We start from the raw sequence: 20,948 nt of genomic DNA on the forward strand, positions 1-20,948 counted from the left end.
GGATTTCTAGGAAGGGTTCATGTTTAAGTTGATAGACGGGTGGAGAGCTCGTGTTTTTGGGTTCTGAACACACGAAGCACAGTTAGTGGATAATATAACCAAATATGGATGTTTGTTTTCTCATGTATGTTGTGGTAGGAATACACTATGAAAATGTTGGCTTGATGTTATGGTATTCTGCCATTGTGTTCTATAATAAAGATTATTACACCTAACAGGACTACCATGAAACAGGTTCAAGAATGTATACATTTGACAGCACTGAAATGTAAACAACACAGATCTACCTGTAATACAATGTCAGCATTATACTAATGAAACTTGAATGGGATGTGTCAGCATTGTAGCGCAGTTTTGTAAAGGGGAGGAATGTTTGTTGTTTCTATTTACATCTTGCTCAGTAGTGGACAGTGTTGATTTGCAATCTTTTAAATCTGTCTGCTCTGTATTTAAAGATATCTGGTTAGTAGGGAGGTGGGAGAAAAAGACAAAATGTATTGTCATTCCAGTTGCATTTCATTTTGTTTTGCCAGATTGCCTTTATATGACTACTTGAATTTTGTTTGTTACTTTCGTTGCATTTGACAATAAAGATATTTTATAACATGGACTACCTTTCTAATGTGCATATAACTTCCCCCCCCCCCCCCGCTTCCAAAGATGCTCTGTTCCGAGTGCATGTCTAACTAGATGAGTTTAATTTAAACCATCTCTTATGACTAAGCCCTATAACAATAGGGTAATTTTGCTGTGTTGTATCTTGCCTGCCTTGCTTTTTTATTTCTTCTTGCATTATTTTTAGACTTGGTAAATATACAGTTGGTTCTAAATAAATAGAGAGATCTCGATGAGGTTTGGCACTTTTTTCCAAGCATGGCAAGTAACACACAACTTTTCAGTTTGCTTTTAGGAGCAATTGAATACTAACCAATGGATTTGATAATGATACTTCAAACAGTTCTTCTGCTGGTACTGGAGTCCAGAATGTCTCAAAGTCAAGGTAAGGATTCCAGGAAAATGCTCTATTAATTTGTATTTTGAGACAAGAAAGCTTAGCTAGAAGGATGGAGGACATGGATAGAACAAATAACAATATATTTCCTCTATGTAGGATTGTGGATGAGGAATATTAATGGCCAAACTAATTAAATTATTTCCCTGGAAACCCATATTTACAAAAATGTTAAGTGAAACTGGATCCCTCCAAATATATGACCTACACTTCTGTATTTTATTCTTTTTTTTAATTAAGTATTAGTAAATTAGGAAGAGTTTGGATACTTTTTAAAGGATACTTAAATGCACCTGGGTCACTATTGTTTCTATGAACTGTTCAAATGATTTTGTGGAAGCAATACCGTGAAGATGAATAAGGTCCAGGCTAGTCAGTGCTTGGCAACAAGTCATACATTTTTTGTTGCTATTCCTGTGTTTTCATTCTTTGTACACATTAGCAATGTATAAATATGTGTTCCTCTGTTTATACTGAAATAGCTGTTGGTGTTCTATTCTATGTCAAAATAGATGTATAAATCATTAAAATGCATCTGATTCCATTTTAGATTTGGGTCTGCTTTCTGTTCATGGTTTTCTCCAAGGACACGTAGGCCATATTCTCACATGTGGGTGACGTCATCTATGTTGCCCAGTGCAGAGCATAAACATGCTACTAAGAGTTTTTAGAACATGCGCAGTGTCCCTACCACACATACGTGAGTCTTTCCCGCTCACCGCGAGAGCACGGGACCATCAGTCTCTTCTCATCTGCAATGAGGAGAGAACATGATTGTCCTGCGCTCTTCACTGCATCAGATGCGTGAGCATATTTTTTCGGGTTTTTTGCCCTGATTTTTTTTTTCCTTTTTCTTCGGAAAGGTCCTTCTCCCAACTTTATCGTTTGTTTTTTCTCCCCTCCCACTTTTAGGTTTCCTTTATTTGTAGCATGCTCAGTAGACCCTCTTAGTCCTGAGCTCTGTTTGGGTATTTCTCTCTTGAGTGCCCCTTTTTTCGTTGCCATCGAGCCATTTGATTTGGCCACGGCTGTTTTCCCTTCATGTCATCGAAGGCTCCCAGTGGTTTTAAGACTGTAGCTAGTGCAATAGGACCATCTCTAACAAAGATACCCCTTCCAGCTGTGTTCTTTGCCTTTGTATGAAGAAAAGACCCCAGCTGGCCAAAGAGGTTCAAAGGAAAAGGTATTTGGAGCCCAGCCTGAAACCTCAGCGTCAGAAATGGCATTGACTTCAGGAGTTGTGTCGGTCCATATGGCTGAGAGGCCTGTCTCCGACATTGGGAGTGGATGTGCATCAAGTGGGCTTCCACCTGCCTTGACGCTGTCCGCTGTGCAGGGCGCCTGGGACCGGTCAGCATCGGACCCGACCCTGAGGCGACGTGGGGATTTGACATCATCCTGTTGGCACCGAGGAACATCAATGACCGGTATCGGGCGAAGGCCAAGAAGCATCGGCATTGATCCCCCTCGATGCACAGTACCCGGAGTTCTGGGGCACCGAGAGATATTGAGAAGGTCATATACGCAGATCCTTCACACAATCAGGACCAAGCACCTGTCTCGACTTTGGCAGTTCAGTGGTCTGTCTCTGAATTGGAACCCCAGCCTTTTCTGATGGTCTCTCTCAATGGCTGCATCTGGGCCATACTTCCTGAGCTCTTGGTGGGGTTTTTACAGCAGTGTTCATCGGTATCTGGGGTGCTTGCACCAACCGTTCCACTTCCTACTCCCCTGCAAGGCCCTCTGCCTGTGGTGAGGTCTTTGATGTCGGTGTCGTGTAAGGTACCGGTGTCAACAGCCACTCATGTGGGCACCCTTTTGACATTGGTGGAGGAAGCTTCACCAGATTTGAGGCTGGAACCCACTCAACCCCTTCTCGAGGACATGGCTCCTTTTTTTCGAGGCAGGCTCGATCCCAGCCACCCCCATTAGGAGTTCTTCACCGACTCCGGAGAGGAGTGCTAATGGGAGTCTGATGAGGATCCACTGTACTACTCAGAGGAGGAGTTCTATGGCATTCCATCTGACTCGTCCCCTCCATAGGAAAGGAGAAAGTCTCCACCAGAGTGCCTTTCCTTCTGAGGTTTTGTGCGGGAAATAGTGGCTGCCACTCCTATTCATCTGGGGACAGAAGTTGAGCCCAGGGCTGAGATGTTTGAGGGCCTGTACTACGAATCTCCTCCTAGTGAGGCTGTGATGGTCCTTCTTCACCGGATCCTGAAAGGGTTTGGATAGCTTCCTAAAAGAAAAGTCCATAAACCACTATTAATATGGACTTGGGAAAATTCACTGCTTATTTCTGGGATAAGCTGCATAATCTTACTGTACACCGCCTTGAGTGAATTTGTTCAAAAAGGTGGTAAATAAATCCTAATAAATAAAAATGTATAGTACTGTTTTTGGATCTTGCCAGGTACTTGTGACCTGGATTGGCCACTGTTGGAAGCAGGATACTGGGCTTGATGGACCTTTGGTCTGTCCCAGTATGGCAACACTTATGTACTTATGAAGTACTGGGAGTCCCCTCTGTCAGTCCCTGTCCTGCCCAAATGTTCCCTAGGATTTGACAAGCCTCAGTTGCCACCTCATTCCCTGGTGGTGGAATCCACATTCAAAAGAGCAAGGAGTTATAGGGACTATGCTTTTCGCACCCCCTGGTAGAGAAGCTAGAGTTCTGGATTCTTTTGGGAGGAAGATGTATTGGGCCTCTGTGCTCATTTCCTGTATTCAATTACCAGCTCTACACAAGCCTGTACTTTAAGGAACTTGGTGCACATTACAGTATGTCTGATTTGGCAGATTCTTTCCCAAAGGAGCAGTCTGAATCACTTTGCTAGTTGGTCAAGCAGCAGAAGACTCGTAGAAAGTTCTTGGCCAGAGTATAGTGATGCGCAGACTCTCATGGCTGCGTGTCTTTGACTTGAACCCTGCGGTCCAGCAGAGATTGGCAAATGCCATGTGCCGGGGAGATAATCTTTTTTGGAGACATGGTGGAGGAGGTCGCTGACCTCATCAAGAATTGACTCTCTGTCTCGTCAGACATCTTCTGCACCTTCCTCCTCATCTAGGAAGTTTTTGTGTAAGCCAAAGAGGGGTCCTTACTACTCTGAGATGTAGGTACACCCCTTCAACAGCATGCACCTAAGGCCTAGCCAGCTCCCTAGTCAAAGCCACAATAAAGATAATTGTCCTGGATGACATGCCTGTTGGGGGGAGGGTGAATTATTTTCCAAGAAATTGTTCTCTTGTAACTTCCGTCCAGTGGATTCTCCAAATAGTTCGTCTCTGTTACACCCTTCATTGGCATTACCGACTACAAAATTGCCACTGAGAGTTTCTCACTTCAGCTCTCAGCACAAGTAGGTACTTGCAGGGGAACACTCTGCCCTTCTAAAGGCCCATGCAGCCAAGCTCATTCTTCCAGGGAAAGAGGGGCTAGAATTCTATTGCACGTACTTCTTGTGCCCAAGAACACAGGGGAGATGCGTCTCATCCTAGTCCCAAGGGCCTCAAACAAACTCCTGGTCAAAGAAAAGTTCACAATGGTTTCCCTGGGCACCCTTTTACCCATGATTCAGGAAAACAATTGGCTGTGCTCTCTGGACTTGAAGGTTGCTTACACTCACATCCCGATACTTCCAGGTCAAAGGAAATATCTTCGGTTTTGGTTGGGGACACAACAATTCCAGTACCGCATGTTACCTTTTGGCTTCTCATTGGTTCTCAGGGCTTTCCCTAAGTGTCTTGCAGTAGTAGCAGTATTGCTGTGTAGACTGGGTGTTCATGTGTTCCTCCTACCTAGACGATTGGCTAGTGAAGAGCATGTTGAAGAACAGTGCTCAGGAGTCCATGTAGAGAACTATTCGCATGTTGGGGCTACTAGGGTTTGTTTTAAACTACCCTAAGTCCCATCTCCATCCCGTTCAGCAATTGAAGTTCATTGGAGCCCTGCTAGGCACACAGCAGGCATGGGCTTGTCTCCCTGTGGCAAGGGCAGATACTCTTCAAACTCTTGCCACTCGGATCCAAGCCAGCAGCTCACAAGATGTTGAGATTGTTAGGCCACATGGCGTCCACTGTCCATATCATGCCCATGGCACATCTTCATGAGATCTTCCCAGTGGTACCAAGCCTCAGGGATCTTAGCGTATGTCATCTGAGTAATACCAGCAGTAATTCAGTCTGTCCTTTGGACACTTCGGTCCAGTTTGTCTATGGTACTTCCATTCCAAATTCGTCAGCCCCAGAAGGTGCTGACAATGGATGCATCCTGCATGGCGTGGGGGGGCTCATGTAGATGGGCTTCCCACCCAGGGTGCTTGGTCAGCTCAGGAATCAGACCTTCAGATCAAGCTCCTGGAGCTAGGGGCAACCTGGAACTCTCTAAAAGCTTTCAGAGATTGGCTGTCTGGCCACATTGTACTCATTCAAACAGGCAATCAAGTTGCAATGTACTTCACCAATAAGCAAACTGATACCAGATCACACCCCCTGTGTCAGGAGGCTGTCTGGATGTTGCAGTGGGGTGCTGCAGCATGGGATGCTTCTGAGGGCCACATACCTGGTGGGCAAATCCAATGGCCTAGCCTACAGAATGAGCAGGGTCATGCAACCGCACAAGTGGTCACTCAGCATGGGCGTTGCCTGCGAGATCTTCAGAGTGTGGGGCATCCCCTTGATGGACCTCTTTGCCACTCAATTCAATCACAAAGTACTACTTACTACTACTACTTAATATTTCTAGAGCGCTACTAGGGTTACGCAGCGCTGTACAAATTAACAAAGAAGGACGGTCCCTGCTCAAAGGAGCTTACAATCTAAAAGACGAAATGTCAAGTTGGGGTAGTCTAGCTTTCCTGAGTAGAGGTGTAGTGGTTATGTGCCGATCACAAAGTCCCTCAGTAGTGTTCCAGGTTCCAGGCCCATGACAGATTAGCGTCGGATGCCCTCCTCCTTCATTGGATGATGGGTCTTCTGTATGCGTATCCTCCTATTCCTCTGGTGGGGAACTTTGCTGAAACTCAAGCAAGACCGAGGAACCATGGTCCTGATTGCTCCATATTGGCCCAGGCAGATCTAGTTCCCTCTGCTTCTGGTGGTGTCAGCAGAAGAACCGTAGAGGTTGGAATGTTTTCCGATCCTCATCATGCAGAACAAGGGTTCTCTTCTGCATCCCAACCTCCATTCGCCTGTGGGTGTCTCTTGGGTCTTGCTGGTTTCCAGGAAAGAGTCCACAAAGTGGTGTTATTCTTTCAAGTAAAAGAGGTTTGCCATATGGTGTGAGGGTAGGTCCCTAGATCCTCTTTCTTGCCCAACACAGACTCTGCTTTGAATACCTTTTATACCTTTCTGAGTCTGGTCTCAAGACCAACTCTGTAAGGGTTCACCTTAGTGTGATTAGTGCTTACCATCTCCATGTAGAGGATAGACCTATCTCTGGACATCCTCTAGTTGTTCACTTCATGAGAGGTTTGCTTTTGACAAAGCCCCCTATCAAACCTCTATCTAACTATGTCTTGGGATCTCAATGTCATCCTCACCCAGCTGATGAAAGCTCCTTTCGAGCTGCTGGATTTACTGTCATCTGAAGTACTTGACCTGGAAGGTCCTGTTTTTGGTGGCTATTACTTTAGCTCACAGGGTCAGTGAGCTTCAGACCCTGGTAGCAGACCTGTCTTACACTAAATTTTATCATAACAGTGTAGTTCAACGCACACACCCTAAATTCCTGCCTAAGTTGTGTCAGAATTCCATCTGAATCAGATTTGTTCTTCGACATTTTTTCCCAAACCTTATGCCCTTCCTGGTGAAAACACACAGCATACCTTTGACTGTAAGCAAGCATTGGCCTTTTGGCCTTTTACTTGGAGTGCACTAGGCCCTACAGACAGTCCATCCAGCTTTTTGTTTCTTTTGATCCCAACAGGGTGGGGTTGCCATCGGGAAATGATCTCCAGTTGGCTGTTAGATTGCATTTCATTCACTCATGCCCAGGCTGGGCTGACTCTTGAGGGTCATGTCAAGGCTCACAATGTCAGAGCCATGGCAGTGTGGGTAATGCACTTGAGGTCTGACCTGGCAGTGTTGGTAGTCCACTTGAGGTCCTCCATTGAAGAAATTTGCAAGGCTGCAATGTGGTCTTCAGTCCACATATTCACATCTCATAACTGCCTTGAGCAGGGTACTCGATGCTATAGTCGTTTTAGACATACAGAGCTACAGAATTTGTTTTGAGGGGTCAGTTTTACCTCTGGTTTTGAAGGTATGTGATGTGTTAGTAGGCTTATATGAATGGGTGGATTCTTTCCAGTTTAGCTTGAAAGAAAGAGGCTGCTATGATCTGACCAAGGTATCAGGGACCATTATGGTTCATATATGTGAAAGATAATAGGGTCTGTAAATTTGGTTGTTAATAAATCTAGTTGATGTCCTTTGATGTGGGAGGGCATTCCATTGAATAGTGAGAATTGCCAAACATTAAGGAAATCAAGGAATTGTTTAGTATGTAGATTAGTAGCATTTTCAAGATCTAAGTTGATATCTCCGATCATAATGATATTGTCATTTTTGACACATATGTTGGATAGAAATTCAGTAAGTTTGGCCTCTGCCAGGTTCCAGCTGTTGGGAGGACAATATAGTAATAGAAGGCAGATAGATTTGGGTAGGGAATCGTCTTTTATAGAGCAGGCAACAATTTCTAGCTTAGGGGATTGCAATTCAGTAGTAAGTTTTTACCTGGAGGAATGATTTATTAATAATACTAAGCCACCTCCTCTCTTTTTAGATCTGGGGAAATAAAGAATGGAGTATCCAGGTGGACATATGTCTAGGATTGCTGGATCATCTTTTGCATATAACCAAATTTCGGAGATAATTGAGCTTCAGTTATCCAATCTTTTATTTTAAATTTGTTTATTGAATTTTTCAAATATATTTCAACATATCATTTGAAAATCGCAAAGATGATTTTAAGTCAAAAATACATACATCAAAATAATAGTTAAACTTTTTTTTTCTCTTAAGGAATGATCTATTACTCATCTTTAGTCCAACAATTGGAGGCAATTCACAATTCTCAGGAAATCAAATATTTAAGGTAGATTAACAACATCTATCACTTAAAGAAAAAAAAAAAGACATCTGAGGAGAGTGACCGGATTTTACATACTATTGCGGAGTCGATGTTATTACCATACTTGGCTGTGTCACTGGCAAAGCAGCCAGTTTAGCTTCCAGAAAAGAATTTAATTGGTTTGATTCATAGAAAACATATTTAACAGCATTAAGTTTTAAAATACACTTACAAGGAAAGTTCAACCAGAATAATACACCCAGTTGAACTGCCTTTGGACGCAGTTTTAAGAACTCTTGTCTTTTCTTCTGAGTTGTTCTGGAGATATCTGGGTAAACTCTTATTTTACAGTCCAGGAAAAGTTGGTCTTTGTTAAGAAAATATTGTTTTAATACCCAGTATCTATCCGGTTGTAAAATAAAAACAATTTTAAGAGTAGCAGTTGTCATTCCTATTTTGTCATCTTGCAAAATTTGTGTTAAATTCAAATCGAAATTCATTGAATGTTGATCAGATCTTTCTCCATGTTCTTGTACTTGTTCTTAAGAAAAGGTTGAATGTAATATATTTTTGAAATTGGAGGGTATGATCCTTCTGGAATTTTTAGTATCTCCGTAACATACTTTTTTAAAGTTATTAATGATGAGATTGACAATTGCTTTGGAAAATTTGTTAATCTGAGGGTATTAGATCGTTGAGTGTTTTCTAAGATTTCAATTTTATTATGTAGAAAAAGATTTTCTTTAATAAGCTCAGCTTGTATCTTTTGAGTATTTTGTATCAATTGTGAGTTCTTTTCTACTTCTTTCCCCATTTTTGTTAATGTTTTGTCCATCGTTTTTATTTTTTCTGCTTCAGAATTATGTTGTTGATTAAGAAGTAAAAACTTCTGCGAGAAAGAAGCTTCAAGACCAACCAAAGCTTCCCATATGTTTTCTAAAGATATCACTGTAGGTTTTTTAGGTAAAAAGGACTTACTTAGTAGGCCCAAGTCTGTAATGGAAGTCTCCACTGGCTGCCTCTGATGTGATTCACGATTTTCCCCAAGACTGGTATATCCTCCTACCACACCCGCATTTTCCATTGCGGGGAAAGTCGGCGTTTCTCTCGAGTCGGCGCCCATGCCAAGAAGCCCCGTAGATTCTTCCTCTGGGGTTTCCTGGTCCATCCTCGGGTTCCCTGCCGGCATAGGAGGTGGTGCTCTCTGCTCGGGGCTAAACGATGTTTCAAGCTCAGGTTGCAGAGCTGGCAACCCTCTCCCCAGACTCTGCAACAACGAGGTAGCTCCAGACATTCCACCCGGAATAAGGAATCGATCCATCGTTCCAGCAACAGGTAAGACAGGCGTCGCGGGGCTGGCACGTTGTCTTCCTCTCCTTTTAGGCATTAGTATTGAGGAATATGTTTTTTCCAACAAAAGATAGAAGCTGGGACAGGAGCTGGTTCCTACACGTCTCACTCGGACGCCATCTTGCCTCCAAAGTAATCAGTTATCCAATATTTAATGATTTCAGTTTTGTTGATAACCGAGCAAGCATTGGTTAAACCTATGGGCAGGGGCAGGTAGGAATGTTGATCACACTACTTGACAATAGGACTTTAGTGAGGTATTTGAAATTTTTTTGTTATAATAGTGGAGTTTATGAAGAGAGTTTCATAGCTTGCAAAAGAGTTTCTCTTTCTGATATCTTGACATTTTTATGGTTCATAATGGAAATGTGGAGAATGAATGTGACAGTCTATCACATATTTTGTTCTTTTCGGAATAACAATAAAAAGATCTGTTGTAAAAAGTGCCAAAATTCAGTGTTTGTTTTTTTTCTTTACATTAAGAGCTATTTAGAATTTACCCTTTTGCATTCAGTTTGCATGCCTTCTGTGCTACCCTTTAGAGTGATGGTTCTACTGCTGATAAAAATTCTTCCTACATCAGAAGTAAGATTAGCACAGGAAAATTAGGAGTAAACCACTGCACTAAAGAATATCGGTTCCATAATAAGCAAAATTGGACTGATGTAACATGGAGAATTTGTAACTACGAATAACTATCAGCCTGTAGTATCATGGTAATGGCAAGCAGAGAATGAATGGCTAAAACGGTAAGCTAATTCTGATTTTTCTGATATATAACAAGTAAGAATTTAATTTGTTTTCTTCTAGAACCTGTTGTAGTGCCACCTTTGGATCTTAAGGTCTCTAATGATTCTTTTCAAGAATATTTGTTTCTGGAGTGGAACGTTAGTGACTGGGCTTATGAATCTGAGTTAAAAATGCTATTTCAGATTCAAGTCAGTCAGACTGAAAAGAGGAACATTATCTGGATGGTAAGTGTTCTTTGTAATATTTGGAAAATATCTGTATCAACACAAAACTAATATGGCATACATTTGTAATTCAGAATTTTCATTTCAGAAATCATGTGTCAGTTTTGGTAACAGATATAGTTGTAAAAGCAAGATAAATAAATACGCTGTCCAGTTTATTGTTTGAAGTGGTTTGTCTCTGTTTACTTATTCCAGCAGATCCAAAATTGTAGATTGTGACATATTCCATTAGTGACTCAGGATGATTTGCAAGGGGGAATGCAAGATTTAAAACAAACAAAAAAAAAAAACCCAACCATGAGGAAAGCTAGAAGCATATGTAAGTCCCTTGTCCTGGGGATTACAAGGTTCAGGCACATCATGAAATTTATATACGTGGGCGAGGTGCTAGGAAAGAGGCTGGGTGTAATTCTTATAGTGGTAGTGGGGTTCTGCCCTGCTTAGGAGTGCAGATACCTGTAGAGGCTCCACCAGTATATTGTGGGTGACTTTTTTTTTTTCTTACACTACCTATTCTGAAAAAAGGAATGGCCTTTTTGCTTGGGTTGACAGCAGTAAAAGGAGTCAACATTTGGTATGAAAACTGGAATTATATACAGGTGAATTTTCGAAAGAGAAGGACGCCCATCTCCCTACACAAATCGGGAGATGGGCGTCCTCCTCTCAGGGTTGCCCAAATCGGCATAATGGATTTTGGGCGTCCTCAACTGCTTTCCGTTGCGGGGACGACCAAAGTTCATGGGGCGTGTCGGCACTGTTCCAAAGGCGGGACTGGGGTGTGATTTACAGATGGGCGTCCTCGGCCGATAATGGAAAAAAGAAGGGCGTCCCTGATGAGCATTTGGACGACTTTACTTAGTCCATTTTTTTTCCACGACCAAGCCTCGAAAAGGTGCCCAAACTGACCAGATGACCACCGGAGGGAATCGGGGATGACCTCCCCTTACTCCCCCAGTGGTCACCAACATTTTTTGCCAGCTTCTATGCCATCTTCTATGCCAGCCTCAAATGACATACCCAGCTCCATCACAGCAGTATGCAGGTCCCTGGAGCAGTTTTTAGTGGGTGCAGTGCACTTCAGGCAGGAGGACCCAGGCCCATCCCCCCCCAACTGTTACACTTGTGGTGGTAAATGTTGAGCCCTCCAACCCACCCCAAAACCCACTGTACCCACATATAGGTGCCCCTCTTCACCCCTTAGGGTTATGGTAGTAGTGTACAGTTGTGGGGAGTGGGTTTTGAGGGGCTCAGCACCAAAGGTAAGGGAGCTATGTACCTGGGAGCAATTTGTGAAGTCCACTGCAGTGCCCCCTAGGATGCCCGGTTGGTGTCCTGGCATGTGAGGGGGACCAGTGCACTATGAATGCTGGCTCCTCCCACGACCAAATAGCTTGGATTTGGTCGTTTTTGAGATGGGCGTCCTCGGTTTCCATTATCTCAAAAACGCCCTAAGGGCGACCATCTCTAAGGTCAACCTAAATTTCATGATTTGGGCGGCTCCAACCGTATTATCAAAATGAAAGATGGACACCCATCTTGTTTCGATAATACGGGTTTCCCCGCCCCTTTACGGGGCCATGCTGCGAGGACGCCCTCATGACAACTTGGGCGCCCTGTTCGATTATGCCCCTCCACGGGTTAGATTCAGTAAATGACGTTCAAAAATTGGCACAGAACAAAATCAGTGCTCAATGTTATTCTATAATGGGCACTCAAAGATGAGTGCCCATTATAGAATAGCATTGAGTATGGAATTCCCGGCAGCCCAATCTGGACACACATCCCCAGTATTCTATACCACCGCTCAAATTTTAGAAATGCCTCCGACCCGCTCATGCACTTCCCATGGCCACGCCTCCTTTTGGGTTGTACGCTATAGGATTTAGGTGCACATTGTTGTAGAATAACGCATAGCAAAATGTGCACCCAATTCCAAACTGGTGCCGATGGGTGCTAATTGGCACGAACTTATTGGCGTTATTTTGCTCAGCCAATTTAATTGGGCACACATATTGGACCGGCCCCCAATTTCTGCAGCCATAGAGTCCGGGGGATAAATACCAAGGCTAGAAGTATTTTTTTTTTGGGGGGGGGGGTTGTCTTTGGCTTGAGCTCCCTGGCCACTGCACTGTTCATGTAAGGTGAGCTTGTCACTGGGTAGGATGTTCTTTCCCCGGAGCAGAGTAGTCGTGTTGATTAGCTTTCCTCAGTGCTTCTTTTTTCAGATCCTTGGTGCCTTCCCTAGCAGTACTTTGGACATTTTCTTCATATTTTGTTTATTTTTAACTCTCGTTATTTTTTATTTATTTTTGGCCTTAGTGTGGGGACTAGTCTTCCAATTCTGTCCCAACATTTTTGCAGGCTGTCACGATCCATCACCAGCCCTGCCTTTACTGATGCCTGCCCCAATGCCAAAGCCTCGAGGGGCATCAGTGCAGACCATGGCACTGTCTCAACCAGTCTTTCAGGCTCATGCCTTGTCTGTTGCTCATGCGCTGACACTAGTGCCTCGACAGGAGCTGGTGTCTGCCTCAGGAGAGGCAGTTCTGCTCTCCAGCTTATTAGGAGAGGAAGCTATCCCTGTGTCCAGGATGGGATCTGTCCTTCAACATTCTGACCTAAAGTCCAGATGTCAGTCTAGTTGACCAAGATAGGCACAGAACTTTAGAGGTCTCTACATTTGTGACATAAACAAAAGAGGAAATGACAATTTTATAGCATCTGGAAAGGGAGTTTTCCCTGATGTCTTTGTTACAGTACAATCACCTAAAGTAGCTAGTTTCCATAAAATAGGTAGGAAACTTTCTAATTTCCGAATTTTTCTTTAGATCAGGAGCACTACTGTCCTGTATATATAGTCCATATACACATTTGACTGTTATATCCCTAGGACTGTCATCAAACAATCAAGCATGCCATAAACATACATTTAAAAAAAAAAAAAAATTTAAGAAGAACAAAATGAAATGCCTTAATTTTCCAGGAAAGTGGACTTGACTCTAGGATAGCTTAGGAGGAAAACAAGAGGTTAGGGTAGTGGACTCTGGTCCTGGGGAACTGAGTTCGATTCCCACTTCAGGCACGGGCAGCTCCTTGTGACTCTGGGCAAGTCACTTAACCCTCCATTGCCTCAGGTACAAATAAGTACCTGTATATATAAGCCGCATTGAGCCTGCCATGAGTGGGAAAGCACGGGGTACAAATGTAACAAAAAAAAAAAAAAAAGAAAATGTGTGCATTGTGAGATAAATAAATATGAACTGCATTATAGATTTTAATCCATGTGCACTTTTGGTTTGTTGCTTTTGTGGGTTCTCAAGTGTTTCTGTTGCTATACCATATTGCCAAATTTTTAAATGGGCACTTAACTTGGAGATAATCTGCTCTCTTGAACTGTCTGGTTAGAGATATTAACTCATGCAGTGGAATCAATTTTTTTAAAAAGTATTATACATTTTGTTCTAGAGTTCAGTTTAGGTTTAAATATCAGAAAATATTTTCATGTTTTCCTATTAATTTGCAGGATTTTCAGAGATTTTGAGGTATTTTTTTCTCAACTCTCGCTCTCTTATTTAACTGTTGCTTCTTTCTTTTATCTTTGAAAAAGTTATCTCTTGAATTTTTTGTCTTGTTTTATACATTTAACGCTTTTCTTTCTCTCCCTCCTTCCTTCACTCCCCTTTGCTCTCTTCATTGGTCTCTTACCCCTTTCTATAGGCACAGCATGGACTGTTGACGTGTGTAGAACCTGCTTCTCTTATGCTCAAGACTGAGTGGCTTCTCACTGCTTACCAGTCTGGAATTACATGATACTGATGGTAGGCCATAGGTTTGGCATAATGACTACTACTACTACTACTATTTAGCATTTCCATAGCGCTACAAGGCGTACGCAGCGCTGCACAAACAATTGTAAGGAAAGTAAATAAAAGTTAAGAGGATAAGGAGGCCACTTTGAGGCATATTTTCAAAGCACTTAGCCTTCCAAAGTTCCATAGGAACTTTGGAAGGCTAAGTGCTTTGAAAATATGCCTCAATGTCTCTCAAATGTAGTAGTTAAAAAAATATGGAAAAAGCTGTTAGCCTTTATAAACTACAAGAGGATCAGAATTTGGACTTTCCACCGGGATCCGACTCCAGTACGTTTGCACGTTGGCGCACTCAGGGAATCCAGTATTTCTTCCTGCTTTTGACTGATTTTAAATCTTGTGTGGAAATACAGACTGAGTTTTCATTACCAGCTACCAATGGATTTGCTTACCTTCAGTTGCAGCATTATGTCCAGGGTCTTGGCTTCTATTAGCCTTAGGGCAAACTGCCTGAAATGTCAACATCCTACAGCTTCCTTGGGGTACATGTTCTGGAGTTGTCCTTGAATTCAAGCTTTTTGGACTCAGATCTTTCACAGTGTCACAATGGATCTCTTTGCCTGCCCCACAGAGGCTGCAGGGTTTTCTCCGCTGTGTGGTGCTGATGGGCATGAAGGCAATCTTACTGGCTTGGACGGATGCCTCTGCCCCTACTGTTGTATCTTGGCATAGTCAAGTGATATCTTTATTGTCTGTGGAGCGGTGCGCTGAACCGGATCTGACCATGTCATCAGGGCAGTGCTTTCAGTGAGTCTGGGAGTGTTTTTAGGATACACTACAACCCATGGACCACAGCTGCATCCTCAGGTGATGTGCGGCACTGGACTTGATTGACAGGGACCACTGCAGTGCGGGAGGGGAGTGGGATGGATAGGGTGGTTGATAGGTGGGGAGTTTTGGATGTTGGTTCTTGTTTGTGGGCAAACTGCTGTCTAGTTTATATTTGACCTTGAAGGGATTGTCATTGTCTGGATGACTATTGTTTGAACTCAATCGGCAAAAGAAAAAAACAAAACAGGGCCTCCAAGCCTGGAACAAAGCAAAACAGGGCCTCCAAGCCTATAATAATTATTCATAAAGACCTGACACAAGCTCTGTTTTGTCGTAACAACACCTGCTTAGGGGTCCAAACATTCAAATGCTCTCGAAGACAGGCTCAGAAAGGAAAAGCTGCTTTAAACAAAGCTGCTAGTACTTATGTTGGATTTGTTTGACTGTGTGGGAATATTAGATATGCTACGGTGTTTTTCACCATTTGCTAGCTTTGGGGCCAGATGGCATGTGTCCAAGGGTACTGAAGGAACTTAGGGAAGTTCTAGTGGCTCCACTGGCTGACCTTTGCAGTGCTTCTCTAGAGTTGGAAGTGGTCCCAGAGGACTAGAGCAGAGCAGATGTGGTCCCTCTCCACAAAAGCATGCAAGGAAGAGGTGGGGAACTACAGGCCGGTAAGTCTGACTACTGTGGTAAGTAAATTAATAGAAATGCTTTTAAAATAGAGAATAGTAAAGTTTTTAGAATCCAATGAATACAGAACCCGAGGCAACATGGTTTTACTAGAGGCAGGTCTTGTCAGACAAATCTGATCAATTTCTGTGACTGGGTGACCAGAGAGTTGGATTGAGGGAGAGCACTAGATGTGGTGTATTTAGATTTTATTAAAGCCTTTAACATGGTTCCACATAGACAATTAATAAACTGAGTGCCCTTGGTATGGTCCCTAAAATGACTGACTAGGTTAGGAACTAGTTGATTGGAAGATGACAGAAGATGGTGGTAAATGGAGCTCATTCTGAGGAAAAGGATGTTACCAGTGGTATGTTCACACAGTGAGGAGATGCAATCAGCTTCCAAAAATCAAGTAGGCTTTATCCCAACACGGCCATGTTTCAGCAGCAGCAATGGCCGCATCAGGGGTCATCAAGGCTCTAAAAAATGCATGCATAAAAATACTTCACATCAATAAAATAGAAACGCAACCAATAATAAATAAATAAATAGTAAATACAAACCATAATAAATAAGTAAATACATCTAAATAAATATATTAAAATATGTTAAAAACAGGAGGGTGGACACAAGGACTTCTCTAATACAATAAAGAATAAAAAAGCAATATGGAGACATCGTAACAACCAAGAGTAATAGTAAAATATATTCTTTTAAAAGTCAGTGAATTGTGCAACCTTTCTAAACTTGCTTTTAACCAGTATCAGTAAAATGCTTAAATCAATTCCAACACACAAAAATAATTAATATAGTATCTATAAATTATAAAACCTAACTAAATATGTATCTAAATAAATAAATGACTAAGAGGGGCATAATCGAACGGGGTGCCCAAGTTTTCCTGAGGGTGTCCTTGCAGGATGTCCCCATGAAGGGGCGGGAAAACCCGTATTATCGAAACAAGATGTGCGGCCATCTTTCGTTTTGATAATACGGTCGTGGATGCCCAAATCTCCACATTTAGGTCAACCTTAGAGATGGTCGTCCCTGATTTTTGGCGATAATGGAAACCAAGGACACCCATCTCAGAAACGACCAAATCCAAGCCCTTTGGTCGTTGGAGGAGCCAACATTCGTAGTGCACTGGTCCCCCTCACATGCCAGGACACCAACCAGGCAACCTAGAGGGCACTGCAGTGGACTTAAAAAAGGTCCCAGGTGCATAGCTCCCTTACCTTGTGTGCTGAGCCCCCCAAAACTACTACTACTACTACTACTTAGCATTTCTATAGCGCTGCCAGGGTTACACAGCGCTGTACAAGTTTAAACATGGGGAACTGTTTAAACTGTACACCACTACCAAAGCCCTTATGGATGAAGGGGGACACCTACATGTGAGTATAGTGGGTTTATGGTGGGTTTTGGAGGGCTCACATTTACCACCACAAGTTTAACAGGGAGGGGGGGGAATGGGCCTGGGTCTGCCTGCCTGAAGTGCACTGCAGTACCCACTAAAACTGCTCCAGGGACCTGCAATACTGCTGTCATGGAGCTGGGTATGATATTTGAAGCTGGCATAGAGGCTGGAAAAAATTAACTTTTTTTTAGAATGGGAGGGGGGTTATTGACCACCGGGGGAGTAGGGGGAGGTCATCCCCGATTCTCTCCGGTGGTCATCTAGTCATTTAGGGCACATTTCTGTGGCTTGGTTGTAAAAAAAAAAAAAGGACCAAGTAAAGTCGGCCAAGTGTTCATCAGGGACGCCCTTCTTTTTTCCATTATCGGCCGAGGACGCCCATGTGTTAAGCACGCCCCAGTCCTGCCTTTGTTATGCTTCAGACACGCCCCCGGGAACTTTGGTCGTCCCCATGATGGAAAGCAGTTGAGGGCGCACAAAATCGGCTTTCGATTATGCCGATTTGGGCGACCCTGGGAGAAGGATGCCATCTCCCAATTTGTCTCAAAAGATGGGCACCCTTCTCTTTCGAAAATGAGCCCATAATTGATACATGACACCAAAACCAAAGACAGATGAAGCAATTTGTGTTGATTTAATATAACACTTAAGATAGCATATTTAGATTAAGCACATAATCTAAATATGCTATCTTAAGTGTTACATTAATTCCACACAAATTGTACAGATCATCTGAACATACCTTAAATCAATTGCTGGAACGTATGACAAAACCCACCAGTAATAGATATTCAGAAGGGAAACTCTAATTCTGAAGAGGAGAGAAGGTCAAATAAATACTAGATCAAAGATAACTTAAAAGCAAAAAGTGCAAAACAGCAAAAGGCACTGCTAGAATGTGAAGCTCATTGTAAAAATAAGAATGAAAATTAAAATAGCCAGCCCTAAAAATTATGGAGCGTAATTGATTTATGCATTTTACTGATGATACTGGTTACTCTTGTTACTTTTTATGCATGTATTTTTTAGAGCCTTGATGACCCCTGATGCAGGCTTTACTGTTGCATCTCCTCACTTTGTGTGTTTTCCTTGCCTTCTTTGTGAGGTGCCTGGTCCTTCTTTTTATCCACCAATGGTATGCCGCAAGGTTCGGTTCTTTTAAACATTTTTGCAAGCGATATTGCTGAAGCGCAGTCTGATAAAGTTTGCCTCTTTGCAGATGATACGGAAATCTGCAATAGGGTAGACATCGCTGATGGTGTGGATAACATGAGACTTAGAGAAGCTAAAGAAATGGCCTGAAATTTGGCAGTTAAGATTTAATGCTAAAAAAATACAGGGTCATACATTTGGGCTGCAAAAACCTGAGGGAATGGTAGTATAGGGGGTAAAAACATTTTTGCGCACGAAAGAGGAGTGGGTCTTGGATGCGATGATCTTAGGGTGGCCAAACGAGAAGAATGCTTGGGTGCTTAGGGAGAGGAATGGCCTGTATGAAAAAGAAGGTGATGATGCTCCTGTATAAGACTCTGGTGAAACCTCATTTAGAATGTTGTGTACAGTTATGGAGACTGCATGTTCAAAAAATAAAAAATATAAACAGGATGGAGTTGGTCCAGAGGGCGGCTACTAAAATGGTCAGTGGTCTTCTTTGTTACAGGAAATGTTATAGTTCCAAAATGATATTTAGGAATAGAATATGTATTAACAGAGGGAATTACTCAGAGCATGTGGTCGCAAAGAATTACAAAATGAAACGTTCTTATATTCCAATTGTAATTCCAGTTCTAATTTGATTCTCTATTCTTATACATACTTATTCTATTCCAATTAAAGGTAAATTGTTAAGAATAATAATCATGTAAGAATAGAGGGGAATTTTATATACTAAATTCAAATTAATTACATTAACCTGCACTGTACGTTTTGGAACATGTGCTCAAAGCATGGCACTAAGTTTAAAAAGCGACCATGTGCTATCAGTGTAACTTTAAAAGGTAACATGTGCTTAGAGCATTTGGAGCTTGCACATGTGAGAACATGTGCTTTTCCCAATATAAAGGCAAGATAGTTAACTTTAAAAGAAAATGTTTATTTCTAGTACAGTCAAGGTAATAAGTTTACAATAGAGAGGCAGTTTAGAGAGGATCTTTTACCAATGGAAGTGTGCTACAAAATAACAGGTTTGATTGTAAATTAAGCTGGATAACTCACATTGATGGAGGCTGCTCTGGAGAGTGATGCAGGAGATCCTTGCTGGAACAGGAAGTTTCTTTGTAGATTTGCTGTCTGATGAGCTTGAAGCAGTTTCTTTCAGGTGGATGTGATGTCCAGCTTGAGAAGTCAGGATTCCAGGAGATTCTAGCTTGCTTTTAGATTTAATCACTTTGGGGCAGCAGCGACTAGGATAGGAGCATCAGGAACAGCCAGGAAGAACTCTCCTTCTAAAGAAAGAGCTCCTGCTTTTAAAGTCAAGGTTGCCAGCTGGGAAAAATTTTCCCAGCCCAAAACCAGCCGTAAAACCGCCCGCAACTGAACCCCGCCCCGCATCACATAACCCCGCCTCCCGCATCACTAACCCCGCATCACTAGCCCCGCCCCCGACATCACCCCTAACGTCAACCCCGCCCCTGAAAGGCTTCTATTGGACCAAATTGGACCAATAGAAGCCCCGGCAGCGAGAAAACCGGCCAATCGGCGGCCGCGAAAACCCACCCAATCCCGCACCGCGGCCGCTCGAAAACCCGCCCAAATCCCCGCAACCCACGCGATTAGAAAATTCCCTGCAGCCGTTTCCGCAACCCTGGCAAGTTTGTTTAAAGTGTCTGAACTGGGCATTTATCTACCAGGCTATTTTTAGACTCTCGTCAGGTGGTTGCCCTTGGTCCAATTAGAAAGCTCCTGGGTAGCTGAATTCTGGGCATCTGGCTTTGAGATGGAGCATGGCAACAGGTCACATGCTGAATGACATCACAAGAATTCCTGCCTGGACATCTGCTAGTCCATTGCCTGAGAGTGATTGAGCTTAGATGGGCTTAGTCTTTGTCAGAAAATAGGTGAAGGTGTAGTCTTTTGTTACTGAAGTCTCTGAGATAGCTGTCTTTTGAAAGGAACATCTGCTGGTCCATTGTCTGAGAGTGATTGAGCTTCTTTTGTCTGATAGATGGGCTTCTGAGTCTGAAAGAAAGAGGGGAGATACAGTAGAGACATTTAAATACCCACGTATTTGCACAGGAGGCGAGTCTCTTTCAATTGAAAGGAAGCTTTGGAATGAGGGGGCGTAGGATGAAGAAGTAACCTGAGGAAATACTACTTCATGGAAAGGGTGGTGAATTTGTGGAAGTGGTGGAGACGAAAATCTAAGGGAGTGATAGGAAGAATAGATGGCATGGATGGGCAGACTGGATAGGCCATGTGGTCTTTATCTGCCTATATTTTTCTGTGTTTATGTCGACTGATATATGTACCTAATTTTTAATATGTTTTTTTAAAGTTCTGAAGTAACATACAGTGAGGGGTTCTAATTGAATGTTAACCTCCTTGGACAGATCAGAGGGGAGTATGTTGTTATAGTTGTGGCACAAATGCACTACCTGCTTATGGAGGGAAACAGATGAAGGGGATGTGTTATTTCTTTCTGTAGCACGCAAGTCTTTATTTCAGTATAAATTTCTGTTTTCTTTCTGAGGAGTTACTAAGTGTAGTGCATTTTTGCACAATATGAAAGATTAATGTCTCTGATCATGCCACTATTAATTTTCCAATTAGAAGATCTGGAAACGAGTATGGCTCTGCTGAAATGTTC

General features: G+C 42.6%; 1 protein-coding gene across 5 annotated transcripts in view; it reads left to right on the top strand.

Annotated features, from left to right (window-relative positions):
- Positions 1-20,948, top strand: part of OSMR (oncostatin M receptor) — a 294,947-nt gene that overhangs the window by 99,798 nt on the left and 174,201 nt on the right. For all 5 annotated transcript variants that reach the window (XM_030193061.1, XM_030193063.1, XM_030193062.1 and 2 more), the window contains 2 exons: positions 900-1,000; positions 10,248-10,411. In XM_030193061.1, the coding sequence (XP_030048921.1) occupies positions 931-1,000; positions 10,248-10,411 (234 nt within the window). In that variant the 5' untranslated portion in view covers positions 900-930. The remainder of the gene's footprint in view (positions 1-899; positions 1,001-10,247; positions 10,412-20,948) is intronic.

Source organism: Microcaecilia unicolor, chromosome 2, assembly GCF_901765095.1.
Source record: "Microcaecilia unicolor chromosome 2, aMicUni1.1, whole genome shotgun sequence".
NCBI classification, from domain to species: domain Eukaryota; kingdom Metazoa; phylum Chordata; class Amphibia; order Gymnophiona; family Siphonopidae; genus Microcaecilia; species Microcaecilia unicolor.